This window comes from Sminthopsis crassicaudata, chromosome 1 (assembly GCF_048593235.1).
Source record: "Sminthopsis crassicaudata isolate SCR6 chromosome 1, ASM4859323v1, whole genome shotgun sequence".
NCBI classification, from domain to species: domain Eukaryota; kingdom Metazoa; phylum Chordata; class Mammalia; order Dasyuromorphia; family Dasyuridae; genus Sminthopsis; species Sminthopsis crassicaudata.
Genome location: NC_133617.1, coordinates 31,638,817 through 31,653,124, shown reverse-complemented (window position 1 = coordinate 31,653,124; position 14,308 = coordinate 31,638,817). Strand labels below are relative to the sequence as shown.

At 33.7% G+C, this 14,308-nt stretch overlaps 1 protein-coding gene across 14 annotated transcripts in view; it reads left to right on the top strand.

Moving 5' to 3' along the window:
- IFT81 (intraflagellar transport 81) overlaps positions 1-14,308 on the top strand; it is a 67,115-nt gene that overhangs the window by 18,774 nt on the left and 34,033 nt on the right. For all 14 annotated transcript variants that reach the window (XR_012487624.1, XR_012487625.1, XR_012487623.1 and 11 more), the window contains 3 exons: positions 1,115-1,278; positions 2,714-2,809; positions 4,197-4,343. Coding sequence is in view for 11 of the 14 variants with exons in the window: in XM_074297659.1 (XP_074153760.1) it covers positions 1,115-1,278; positions 2,714-2,809; positions 4,197-4,343 (407 nt within the window). In the remaining 3 variants the exon portion in view is untranslated. The remainder of the gene's footprint in view (positions 1-1,114; positions 1,279-2,713; positions 2,810-4,196; positions 4,344-14,308) is intronic.

Below are 14,308 nucleotides of genomic sequence, written 5' to 3'. Positions count from 1 at the left end.
ATATTACTTGTTTGAAATTAAGAAATTCCATCAGAGACTATTATTGCCATTTTTAAAGTAGTGATGATTTAGTAGTTATACACAAACCTGACCATTTCATTCCTGTTTGAGAAAAAGCTCCAATGGCTCCTAGTTCCCCCTAGAAAAAAACGCAAATTCTTCTCTTTGATATTTAAAAACTTTTTGCAGTCTGGCTCTAGCCTACCTTTCCAGGCTTATGAGACAGTTCTGTGCTTCATGCATTTGCCCTGTCTCCAAATCTGTGTCTCTGCACAGACTGTCCCTCACACCTAGAATGCTTTCTGTTCCCCTCTAACTTTTAGAATCCCACTTTCCTTCCAGGTCTAGCTTATACATCTCTTACAGAGCACCTATCCTGGCTTCTTTTGACATCCCTAATCATAAGAATTATGTTGTATTTTCTTCTGTGTGTCCATATTGTTTCTTACCAGTAAAATGTAAGTTCCTGAGAACAGGAACCATTTTAGATTTTTTTTTATCCCTAGCACCTAACATGCTTTATAACACTAGTATCTGGTCTTTAAACAATGTTTGGTGAATGTATGAATGATTACAAATGTACCTTACTAGTATCTTTTTGCATCATTTAGAATGTAAACTAAAACTCTATGACTTGTAGGGCTGAGTTTGCTTTAAAAAAAAAAGTGCCTTAAACTTGAACAAACATATACAACAGAAATAGAAATATTCTTTGACCAGAGGTCAGACTATTATTCAAGAATTCCATTTATTTATTTGTATTTACTTTGAAAGTAGCAGAGACAGAGACACAAAGACACAGACACATATCTCTTTTTCTTAGATTTTCTTTTAAACAGGGGAACTAAAAAGAGAGGATCAGATAGAGAATGTATCATTTTAAGTTTGTAGTTCATTCCAGAAAACTTTGTTGTTCAGTTATGATTATCATCATCATATCATCATTAAAAGCACTTGTTAAGTACCTTTACATTGTACTTGGTTATATACTGTATTGAATGATTTAAACAAAACCAGGGACTTCTGGGGCTTCCTGTCTGAGATGGAGGACCTGGAGCACATCTTGTGTGCATTTGCAACTGAATTGCCCACTAATTTAATTTAATATTTTTAGGTTTAATGAAGAGACTAGAAGAGGAAATAAAATTTAATTCATATATGGTGTCTGAAAAATTTCCTAAAGAATTGGATAATAAGAAAAAAGAAATGCATTTCTTACAAAAAGTAGTTTCAGAGCCAGCTATGGGACATTCTGATCTCCTTGAACTTGAAGCCAAGGTATTGCAGAACAAATTTTACTCCCTATCCTATCACATCCCCTCCAAAATCACATCCTGTCCCTATTTATTTTAAAAGTATATTTTATAAAATATTCCAATTTTAACTCTTAAAATTAGGATCTATAAATTTTAGCAAGAATTACTTCCTTTAAAATAATTGTGATATATTGTATTGCTTGCTTTCTGGGGAGGGAAATAGGGGGAAAAGAGGAAAGAAAAGAAAACTTGGAACACAGGGTTTGCATGGGTGAATGTTGAAAACTATCTTTGCATGGATTTTGAAAATTAAAAGCTATTACAAAAAAATTTTAGAGTAATTGTGAAATGTGGTGCCCTTAATTTAATTTGTGTCCTTGTGTTACTAAAATGATTGTGAAAATGAGGAAATAATTTATTTACAAAGAAGATATCTTAATTTATGCATATATATCATTTTAGATTTTACATTTTAATATAGTTATCTCTAGTATAAAAATAATCTATATTTTTAATCATCTTTCATTTATATTTTTGTTTCAAATGGCAACATCGTAGCTAACTTCCACTTTAAAGCTAATTTATTTTATGCCAGATATGTGTAATTCCCAGGGACATCCCATTGATTATATTGGGATTTGGGATTCTAAAGTAATAAACATTAATCAGAAACATTTTTAAAATGATATGTATTGAAAGACAATTTTAACTTTATGATTTGCTATTCCAATACTTCATGACTAAAGGTACCTTATAAAAAGAAAGAAACAATAATAGAAAAACAAAGTATATTTATAAATCACTGAAGATAATGTATATTTCTGTCCCATTCATCCTTTTAACTGATCTCAATTGATGGAAACATCTAAAACAGATCCATGCAAAGGTTAAACTGACTGAAAGCCATGCCATTATCATAAAGTTATTTATTACTTGAAAAAAGCTTTTAATATCTGAAGTCTGGATTGATCAGCTTTAGTCTTCAAGGTTTGGGCAAGTTTAGATTTTTTAAAAATATGTTTGTATAAAATATATATGCTGTTTTTTTCCACTGAAGATCTATAAAATCTTTTTTATGACACATATAATACTTATAGAAATTACATGAAAATGCCCTGAATTGCAAATTCAGTGTGATACAATATAGAACAGTACTATAGCAATAAGTAATTGAAATTATGTTGGAGCTCAGCTATTCTTTTGCCAAATACTTCAGTGTACATGAAAAGACATTTTCTATGTGTAGCACACAACTTTTTACATTTAGAGAGTTTCTCCTATTAAATAATTAACAGTATTGCTTCTTATATATGTGAATACTACTAAGAGCTATAGAGTTAAAGAATGGTTTGGTTTGATGATATTTGATCAAAAGGATTCCCAACCCAGGAAAGCATGGAAAAGCCTTAATCTTAGCTTTTCTTTTTCTTTTTTTTTTTTTTTTAACCTCGTTTCAGATAAATGAAGTGAACACTCAGATCAATCAACTCATTGAAAAGAAAATGATGAGAAATGAGCCAATTGAAGGCAAACTTTCATTGTACCGGCAGCAGGTAAGGGTTCTAGCTGTTCTGCCTAGTGCATATAAAGTTGTAATCCTATCACAGAACTGCCTTTAAAAAAAAAAAAAAAAAAAAAACCTCTGGAATGTGCTATCTACAAGTTTCAAGTGAGAAGGAAGTAAAAAACAAATGTTCTTTTTTAGGACTAATCTACAGATAAGCATTTGTAGAAAAACTACAAAAGGTGTGTGTTCAAGTATGAAACTGAATATGTTTCCTGATAATTACTAGCCTTCTGTAGAATTGTTTTTCTGCTTCTCTGTGTGAACATGAGATTTTATTACATTTTTCATAAAGATTCCTTTGGGCCTTAAATTTTTCCTAAAATGTAACTAATTTTAAAGTATCATAACTTTTCTGGTTAGGTCTTTTTTTTTTTGATTTGCATACATAAATGAAGGTGCAGTGTTCAGAACTCTTTATTTTAGCAATAACTAATAGATTGTCCTCCACTGACATCCTACTCTGATGCCCCATTGGGCATTGGTTCCTAAAGGCCATTCTGGTAGGACACAAAGCTTGGCAAGTCTTGGATTGTTTTCTAGAGGATCCCCAGTCTTATCCTGGTTTGGTTGAAGAATGATAAATCTTTCTGTCATAGTTACTTAATAAGCTGTGGTCTGGGTCAGTGGTAGAAAGACAAAATTATGGATCCTTGTTGTATTAGATTATATGATAGGTTGGGTTTTGGCAAGTGTGCTGCATCATAGCCAACTAGAGAGAGCGTAGGTGCCTCTTCTAGGTGGAAATCCAGCCTTGGATTTTTTTTGTTTTGTTTGCCATGTCTAAGCTACTAAATAAAGACCTCTGGGGACCTTGCGGCATTTTCTGAAAAGCTTGTACAAGAATACCGGCTGCTATTGAATATTTTCAAAAAACTATGTGCACAATTCCATATATAGACAGTTTGCCAGATATTTTGACCTAAGTTTCATGGCTCATTTGGGGAAGTCTCACAATAGTTCCAAGGCAATACAAAAGTTGGCAGTCTTGGATATAAGCAGAAATCAGCCTAGTAGAAACCTTGTCTAAATACAGTCAATCAATGGAACATTTGTTTGTGAAACTTACATTTGAATTATTAAAATTTAACCAAATAAAATAGCTATTTGGCAAACATTTCAATGTGCTTACGTTCTTAACTAAGTGTATATTGGGTTAATACTTAATTTCTTTATATACTCTGATTTAAGGAACTTAAAATGTATGAGGGAATTTAGAGTAACCCCAATATTGTTAATGTATCGTATTATTCACAAAGTGACTTATTTTCACATTGGCAATTGAATTATTTTACTACTATCTTACTAATTTTATTGGTGAGTAATAAGGCACTGTTTTGTTAGACTGATAACATTAATTTGCAATGAACAAACAGGCATCAATAATTTCTCGCAAAAAAGAAGCCAAAGCAGAGGAACTCCAAGAAGCCAAGGAGAAACTGTCCAACCTGGAGCGGGAAGTGTCCATGAAAGCAACTCAGACCCGAGAGTTTGATGGGACTGAGGTTCTAAAAGGAGATGAGGTAAGTACTTGCCTTTCAAAGTTTGATGTAATCTAAACACCCATTTCTAATTTATTAAAATAATGAAACTGAATAAAATAGGAGATTGTACTTTATAAACTTCTAAAACAAAAAATATTTTCATTGCATTGCTGAGGTTTCCTTGATATAAAGTGACATTCAGAATTTTTCAAATTAATTATTTTTAAATATCATAAAGTGTTTTTATTTTAAAACCAAATTATCTTTATTATTGGGTTTACTAGTAACTTGACAAATCAGAAATGTCCAAAATGAAGTGAGGTAAGTGGATGTCTGATAATAAATGTCTAATTGTAGATTGTCCATAGGATTGGCCAAGGCAATATGGTACATGGTGGTAAAAACATCAAACTGTTGTTTTCTGACTTCTGTCAAAAAACTTGAAGTTTAGTCGTGGCTGTGCAGTATGATCTTGGGGAAGTCATTTATTCTTACTGTGTCTTAGTTTCTTCATCTGTAAAATGAGGATTTTGAACTAAAATGATTACTAATTTCTTTGATCTTAAATTGCTTAGAAAAAGAAATTTTACTATGAAGTTTCTATTTCAACAATTCTTGATCAATATAACTTGAACTATTAATCTAACTAATCATCTGTCTGATAAAAATTTTTAAATGTCTTTTTAATAGTACTTCTAAATTTTTAAATTGCTTTCACATTTTTCCTCATAATTGACCAGTTGTGTTGGACAAATTACATTTTCCACATTTACAGAAACTAAAGCAGGAAATTTAGGTGATTTGCCCAAGATGACAAGTGATTTAGGAACAATGATCCAAACAGAAACTGTCTTTGATCATTTAGCTTATTGGTTTTTTTCCCCATGATATTAGAATAGAAAAAGAATAGAAAAAGAGGATTGCATATGAAACCATACAGTTTAGGCTTGGGATTTTTCTGTATAAGTGATAATATGGTAGTACTCACTGCCCATCTCCTCTGGGTCCTCTTCTGAACTTCCTTCTCTCCCTTCCATATATTTATATGTTTTATGGATCATCTTTTCTTCTTTTGGGGGAGAGACAATCAATGTCACGCTTCCCAATACCTTCAAGAAATCAACCCTTGCCCCAATAAAAGTCATTCATTGTAACAAATTAGTGGAATAAAAAAAAAAAAAATCCAAAACAAATTTACATTATTTTGGCCTTCTCTGAAATTGTAGATGTCACTCTGTCTCCACAGTCAATCACCTCTCCTCAATGCTTTTTTCATCAGTCTTCTGAAGACATTGAATTAATTAAGAGTTCAGCTTTTAGTGTCATTTTAATTTATTATATTCCCTGGGTTTATTAGTATTCTCCTTTTTTCAATCCGTGTTATAAAAGTCTTCTCATGTTTCTCCAAATTCCTCATAATCATTTTTTAAGCTGTAATAACATTATTTTAAATTCAGATAACATACTTTGTTCAGTCATTACCAGTTAATGGGCATTTACCTTTTCCCCACTTTTCTGTGACAATAAAATCATCACATATTACTATAATGCTTTGGTATATGTGGAACTTTTCTTAATAGCTTCGAACATCTTGGTATATGGGATTAATACACCATTATAGGATTTGATGGATCAAAGAGTAACTTATCTCAAATAATTATTAATTATTTTTCAGATAGTTGGCCCGGTTCATAACTCCATCTGTAGTTTATTTGGTGTGCCTTTTCTTAATAATATTTTGTATTTATATAGAGCTTAATATATGCCAGGCACTATGCTAAGCACTTTATTATTATTGATGCTCATAGCAACCCTAAGAAGTAGGCACTATTATTATCTCCATTTTACCAATTAGGAAACTAAACTAACAGAAGTTATATGACTTGCCCAGGTTCATACAGCTATTATTAAGCATGTGAGACTGGATTTAAATTTAGGTCTTCCTTATTTTCATTAAAATTTTTTATTTTCAAAACATATGCATTGATAATTTTTCAACATTAACTCTTGCAAAACCTTGTGTTCCAATTTTTCCTCCCTTTTCTCCATCCCCTCCCTTAGATGGTAAGTAATCCAATATATGTTAAACATGGTAAAAATGTGTTAAATCCAATATATGAATACATATTTATGCAATTATCTTGTTCAGCTCTTCCTCAGTCCCAGTCCAGTGCTCTGTCCATTATGCCACTTAGCTGTCTCATTAACAAAAGAGGCACATAATTAATTCAAAAAGGCATATAATTAAGTGTAACAAATGTTTATTGAGCACTCACTTTGAATAAAGTACTATTTTGGATAGACTTAGAGAAATTTTGAGATTGAAAGTAGGAAAGATAAGGGAGTGTTTTATGAATGCCCTTTTTCTTTTCTGTAAATTAGGATGTGAGCCCATTTAATGAGAATGAGTTAGGAAATTGACAGTGGAATCAGTTTGTAATAGTCACTATGGGGAGTCATCAAGAAATAAATTGCCAGACCCATAGTGAGGCCCCACTGAGGTTAGATAGCATCAATTTATAATGGACTAAATCAATCAGGTTTTATTATTTTATTTTATTTTACTTTTTGACCATGAATAGCGATCTGTAAGTGGGAGTTGAAAATGCAGGCAGTAGGGATTACTCAGGTCTGGGAATTGTCAAAGCAACAAGGGAAGATATTTTGGCAAGGCATTTTAGAGCAGTAGGAAACACAGTTGGCAGACCTATAAGGCAAGCGGGAGATGGGAATAGGGAGAAGTTGGCCAACTGCAGGTCATGATGAACACACTGAGTAGGAGTGAATAATCAAGAGATTGAAAGAAATTTTAATTAAAGAGATGAAGAATATGAAGCAAAGATTTTAAAAAGAATTATAATGATGAATGTCAGAATTGATGAGTTTAATGGTACTTGTGATGAAAAGAGAGACTTTGAACCAAGAATTGAATCATCAAAATTATCAAAAATTTGATTTTTTTTTTTGCTTTGAAGATATTAAAGTTGGCAACATACCATCATCATTTCAAGACCAAATTAATTCTTAGTTCAATACTATTTTACTCTGGGGTGCTATTAATTGTGCTCCTTCAGCTCCCCCCTCGATATATCAAGGGAGTAGTCTCCAATGACCCTAAGAAAACAATAATTGCTTGAAATAATTCCCTTTGACCTTTAGCATCAAGGCCCATGTGTCCTGATGCTAAGGAGATCTCTTTAATGATGTTTGGAAGTTGATAGTCTGTGTTCTGTGACATCCCCCTTCCTGTCCAAGGGGGGAATGACTTATTATCCAATAGTTTTGCTTTACAAGCAATCCTGCCATCTCCTAAAAGTTTGCTCTTTTTCTCCATACACAAAAAGTGCTGCATAGCAATGGAATATAATTCATAGGCAGTGTGCATGGATGAGGACATGTTTGACACGATGCTTAGAATTCAGTAAAATCAGACCATCTGCTGGTGCAATAAAGCTTTTCTTTGTACTAGAAAAGGAGCATTATATGCCAAGATATTCTATGTTATTTTTGAGAAAGCATGGCAAACAAGAAAAGCCCCTTAATTACTAGGAAAGGGCAAATTAATGCTCATTTATTTCAAATAGGTTAAAAAAAAAAGATGTCTTTGATTGTTTGATAGGTAGAGTTGATTTTGATAGAATATCTAGATGGTTATTAGAACAAACCATCCAATAATCATTTGACAATTAACTAAGAACAAAAAGTACTATGGAGCAATCAGCGTGATTTTGTGAAGAGCAAATTATGATATGCCAATTTTACTTCCTACTTTGATAAGGTGATAGGTCATAGGAAAATATGTGGGAAGCAAAATATGTATTATATAATATATGTGATTTTCAGGAAAGTTTCTCATTTTTTTCATAGTTTCATCTACAGCTGGGAAGTAGATTCTATACAGTACATAGCAAATGTAGCAGTAGCTAAAAGATATATTACCTTGACCCCTCATATTACTATGGCATTTACTATATCTTTCTGTTTGGGAGTTTCAAAATCAAAACTGAAGCAGCTGTATAATTCCACCTAAATACTTTGCCTTCAATTAATATACATTGCCACCAAATAAATGGGAGTTCTTTACTTATGAATTTCTATTCTAGCTACTTACACCATTATAGGATTTGATGGATCAAATCATGGACCCCAATAATGTTGAAAAAGAGACTTTTTTCTTTTGAGTTACATTGTTTTGAAATTAAAATTACTATTCTTAGTCAAATACTCAAGTAGATCTCAAATATCATCAATATGAGACTTCTCTCCAACAATGTAAATCACAACCTGCTGTACCTACCTCTCATGAATAATCCTTCCCATAAAGTTATGAAAAAAGGGTCTACCCAATGTTCTTGAGGTCTTCCTCACTTCCTCATGATATCATGAGGGTACAGGTAGAACATTCTGGCTGTCCTACCTGTACATCATTGCTACAGTTGAATCATTTTCCCTTCCTAACATATAAATCCCTGATTATATATATTTTATTCCTATTCTCCTTCCGAATTCTTTTTTGATTGCTTATATCTACTGTATATCTCTCCATTGCTCTCTGTGTGGAATTCACTTTTCCTAGAAAGTTTGGAGTCATTAAAAGAACTTTGCAGTTTCCCAATCCAAACTGCTCTCCTATATTCAATTCTGTATCCCACTCCTTGTTCATCTGTACTGCCTGTCCTCAGCATGCTTATCTCTGGATTAGAATCTATCTAAATGCATGTTGAAATATGGGCAGTGGATATTGTTCATCTACTACTTGGCTTTTCCTTATGGAAGGATACACCAAACTCCTTGAAGTGAATCCAGATTTCCTTCAGGAGCTTCTCCTGTGTTTTGAGGTTTGATGCAATTAGCACAATGTCATCTGCAAACAGGAACATCTGGAGGACTTCATCACCTGCAGGAACTCTGCTAGATCTCCTCCATCCTAGCTTATAGTTAGCACGTACGGTGCCAGACACATAGTAGGCACTTTAAGTGTTTATTGGGTTACCATTACAGCAATGAATAAATCTGATAAACATGTCTCCCCATTATGTCCCAGCTGATGTTTATTATTAAAAGGTCATTAAACAGAGCTATTTCTGCCACCTCTTCCAAGGAATCTTGAATGATTTTGATGTATGGATGTGAAGCAGACTCTCATCAAGGGTGTCCTTGGTTCACACATATAGATGATTTTTTTTTTGTATAGCTGAAAAAGTCATCATGTAGATCACTAGTTATTTCTGTTCTAGTTCTTGGGAATTTTTTCAGTATTAATATAAAGTCTTGGATTTTTTTCCCCCACCTTTATATATCTTTTCACTGCTTTGGGTATTCTGCCTTCAAAATTATCTTACTTCCTGCATAGATCTTTTCTGTATTAGTTCAGTCTAACTGTGTTAACTATTTTCTCTTCAGTGATACTTCTCCTTCTGTAAGTACATCTGAAGCCATCATCTTAGGATCCAAGTGTTATTTCATTGTTCTTAGTGGAAACAAAATTTTAAGTGATTTTCCTAAATCTTTTTTTCCTCATTTATAGTTCTTCCATTTTTAATCCCTTAATGCATTTGCAGTGACTTTGCTTAGTCGAATATTTTGCCAAGTTTTCTTTAAACCTGTTTTGCCCTCCATTGCTTCGCTCTGCTTAATGGGACTGCTCAGAATCATCCATCACGCTTCTTCATAAGATTTTACAAATGAGCTTATATTCTATCCCAGTGTTGCCTTTGGCATCATCTCCCTCCATTTGATAAGTAAGTCTGACACTTGCTGACTAAGCCATGTTGGTCTCATTGTGGAGTTTAATTCACATTGGTTAAATCACTGGCAAAATTACTTGATGTCATTTCGTTTATAATTCATTCTTGATTTTCAACTATAAGTTTAAATAAGTTGTTTCAGTTTCTAAAAACAAAACAAAACACTAATTCTGTTCTTAGCTTTGATGAGTTGATAGTCTAACTGTACATTAACAGCTAACTCAGAGATAATTCCTACATCATTAACAAGTCTTTCTTTGCCCTTTAATATATAATGTTTCTCTATTGTATTATTAGGTCATATAATATACAAACAGTTTTTTTTTTTTTGGAAGTAATCACAATATTGAGACATTTTTTTTGGAAGTAATCACAATATTGAGACATAAAGCTTTTGTATAATCTACAAGTCTTTCATTCTCTCATTCCTTGTTCCCATATATTTCCTCACCATCCTCACTTTTCCCACCATTGTACCATGTATCATAGTATATGTTGATTTAATTGGAAGGTGTGACGATTTCTCCATAGAATTTCTTGACTACTTTGTCTTCAGCAGCCAGTATTGGTGCTTCAGCTGCAGTTATTTTCATGGTGATCTTTTTGCAATATATGTTTCACTAATATAATATTGATGAGTAGCTATTTCACAAAATACTATTTTCTGTTGCCTTTGGGCATATGATAAAACCCATTCTATCAGATCTTTTCTTTACTCTGTGAACCATCCTTCTGTACAATTAACCTTTCTTTTCATGTATATGGGCAGTTAGGTGGCACAGTGGATAGAATGCTGGATCTGACATTAGGAAGATTCCTTTTCCTGAGTTGAAATCCGGCCTCAGACACTTACGAGCTTTATGATCCTGTGCAAGTCACTTTACTCAGTTTGCCTCTATTTTGAATTGGAAAAGGAAATTGCAAAAGCACTTCAGTGTCTTTGCCTAGAAAAACCACATGGATCATAAAGAGGCAGACACAACTGAAAAATGATTGAACATAGCATGTATATCAAGTTTAATATTATTTATGTCCTCTAGCAACATATTTACTTATTAGTCATTGAGCAATTATCAGTCAGTGAGCATTTATTAACATATCCAGTGGTGGGTTGGGAAGGCAGTACCTGCCAGGGAATCAATCAGATATTATAGGGAAATAATAATGGGAAAGAGAATTGTAACCTGATGGGAAATTTAAAAATGGCTGGCCTGGGGTTCTCTTTAAATGGAAGTTTTGGGAGGAGTTCTTCACTCAAAAGTTTGGGGGCAAAAATCTGATCTAATATTTTTTTTTAATTACTGAGAGAATCTCCAAAGAGAAGAGTTCCAGGGGCAGAGGGTACTGGTGAGTTGTTCTGCAGTCTTATAGGATGGTAACATTCCTGGTGAGGAGCTTTGGGGACATGATAGAAGCATCCAAAGGAGTGAACAAGGGGCTCAATCTGGAGCACTAATAATCAAACTGAAGTTTATTGGTAGTCAAAAACCCATGGTGCTTCTTAAAGAAGCACTTTCTGCCTTACTCTTGCCCCTCTGCCACCACAAAAGCAGAAGAACCATTTTCTAAATTGGCTTTATTTTCTTGGGTTGCCATGGCCAAAAAAAATCATTATCAGACAAACCTACGAACAGATAAAGATGATAACTTTAATCAGTAGTCAACCACTCAAGTTAAATTTTTTAATATTTAGTGATTTTTCTCACTGATATCAATTGTCATTCATTATTGCCTAACCTATGCCTGACTTACTGTGTTTATTTATCAAAGAGATATCTTTCCAAGTTACCCTCAGTCCATTCCTTCTAAGGATGAGTTTGTGTCTGTGGTTTTACAAGTCAGTTGAAAATCAAAAATGTCTGAAAGCAACTTTTCCCATCTAAAAGATGTTTCCTTTCTCCCTTTTACCTTCTCTTTCTGATTCAAAGTGAGTAATAGGAATCCCATTTATTATAGTGCTTTAAGGTTTCTAAAATGCTTTTCTCATCAAACCCCCAAGAGGTGTGGAGTAAAAGCAGTATTATCCCCTTTGGGTGCATGAGGAAATTGAAACAAAGTGGCTACTAAAGGCCACATTACCAGGCGACTTCCCTTACTCCCAACCCAGCACTTTCTTCACTTGCCTTCTCTTTGTGTATTTAAGAGAAATAAAAGGGGTAAAAAAAAGATAGAAAATATCTGACAACATTGCTGTTAGCATAAGTACCTTTGATGTGAAAGAATTTTTCCTTTTTAAACTTATATTTTCAACTTTTACATTTCATATTTGTGCTATTGGCAGGTAAGCTAAGTTTGCCTGGATTTGAATTGAATGGCGTCTTAAGAAGCATAATACATGCTTTTACTTTTTATAGTGAGTAAAATGCCTCCTCTACTATTACTTTCAATTTTCATGATCCGAACAGGTGAGTTACTAGTAGTTGATTGTATAATCAAGGATCATTGATTACTGTCATCTGAGAACGGTCTCTAGGAAAGTATCATAAGATGTTCCTCCTCTGGCCCTGGCCCTGATATTTTATCAGTGATATGGGTGAAATGATATAGGTTTAATAAATTGGGGGTAGGGGATTGAATTCCCTGTGAATGAAGGCATGCTTAGCAAGTTTTCAGATAAAATAAATCTGGGAGTGATAACAAATACAACAGAAAAAATCAATTTAGGCTAAATAAAATTAGCTGACATTTATATCACATTTTAATGTTTGCAGAGCACTTTATATGTCATTTCATTTGAGTCTCATTAATAGCCCTACTAAAAGTGGTATTGTCCCCATTTTACAGATGAATTATGGCAGCAAAGAGAGGTTAAATGATTTTCCTATGATCACTAGAGAGATACCTTTCAAACCTAGATCTCTCCTGATTGCAGGCCTAATACTGTTTCCAGCTCACCACACTGCTTCTGTTTGAAAAATCAGTTGTCCAAATATAGGATGGGTGAATGCCTTGGCATGGCAATGCATGAGGCTTTTAGTTACCACAAACTCATTATAAGCCAGTAGTGTCCTAGGCTGTGCTCATAGAAATGCAATGTTCATAGTATCCATAGTAATATATTCAGTACATGTATCATGTTTTTAGAAGATTGTTGACAGATAAGACTGTTCTAAAGGAGAGTGTCAGAATGATGAAGGTACTAGAAACTCCTTTGAGATAAAGTGAATTGTGTGGGAAAATGGGTAAAAAAAAAAATTGGGGTTTATCATGAAGACTAAGTGAAGACAGGATCTAAGGGCTTCATGTGAAAGAGGAAGTAGCTTTAAGAAAATTTGTTCTTTGTTCCTCAGAGGGAAGAATTAGGACCAATTCAATATTAAGTTCAAATTATATACCAAAATGAATTGTACCTACCCATTCTCCTAACTATCATCGTATATCTCTTCTCCCTTTTGTCACTCGACTCCTTTGAGAAGGATGAGATCTTATAAATAACTTGAACCATTTATCATGGAATGCCTTATCAAGTAATGAGCTTCTTTTTGGTGGAAGTATTCAAATAGACTCAAGCATCTTATCAAAAGTGTCCCTCCATTAGGTTAGAGTTTGGATTCTAAGACCTCTTGCTAGGATTTAGAAATGAAGCCCCTAAATTTTCATCTTTTGATCCAATGCTATAGCTGCTTGATGGGACCGCTTTTCTCTTTTGGGTTTTTTCATATCTCTGCATTTTAACAACTTCTTACCCAAACTTCTCATTCCTAATAATACTTCCCTTGGAACCTGACCTGCCCAGCTCTGGCAGCCCAGTGATTGTTTTGAGATTTCCCTTGTTCTAGTGGCAAGAAGTAAGCTGTAAGCCAGAGTGGACAAATTATTTCACCTCTTTAGGTGCACATGGCCTCATATGTACAATAGCGTTTTCCCTACTCTCTTCCATCACCATTGTCCCATGTTGGTTACTCTCGGCAAATTCTCCAGGGAAAGGTCAGTCCCAGCTTGTGTTTCAAGTGGACTGATATATGAGATAACATGTGTACAGCATTTTGCAATCATTAAAGTGTTATAGAATACCAGCTGTTATCATTAACATTATGATTATTGGCATTATTATGCTGCTTTCTCCATGAGCATAACAAGGAAATTTCTACTATTTATAACAGCCAAATTGGGGGTGGGGGGGGAAGCATGGATATTTACATCAACAGCAGGTGGTTGACCAGTTTTGTTATACAGCAAACGGCACAAATTCTAGAACAAAACCGTCTGCGAGGTTGTGAAATCTTTACAAAGAGTTTCCAAGGGACAATGAACCCA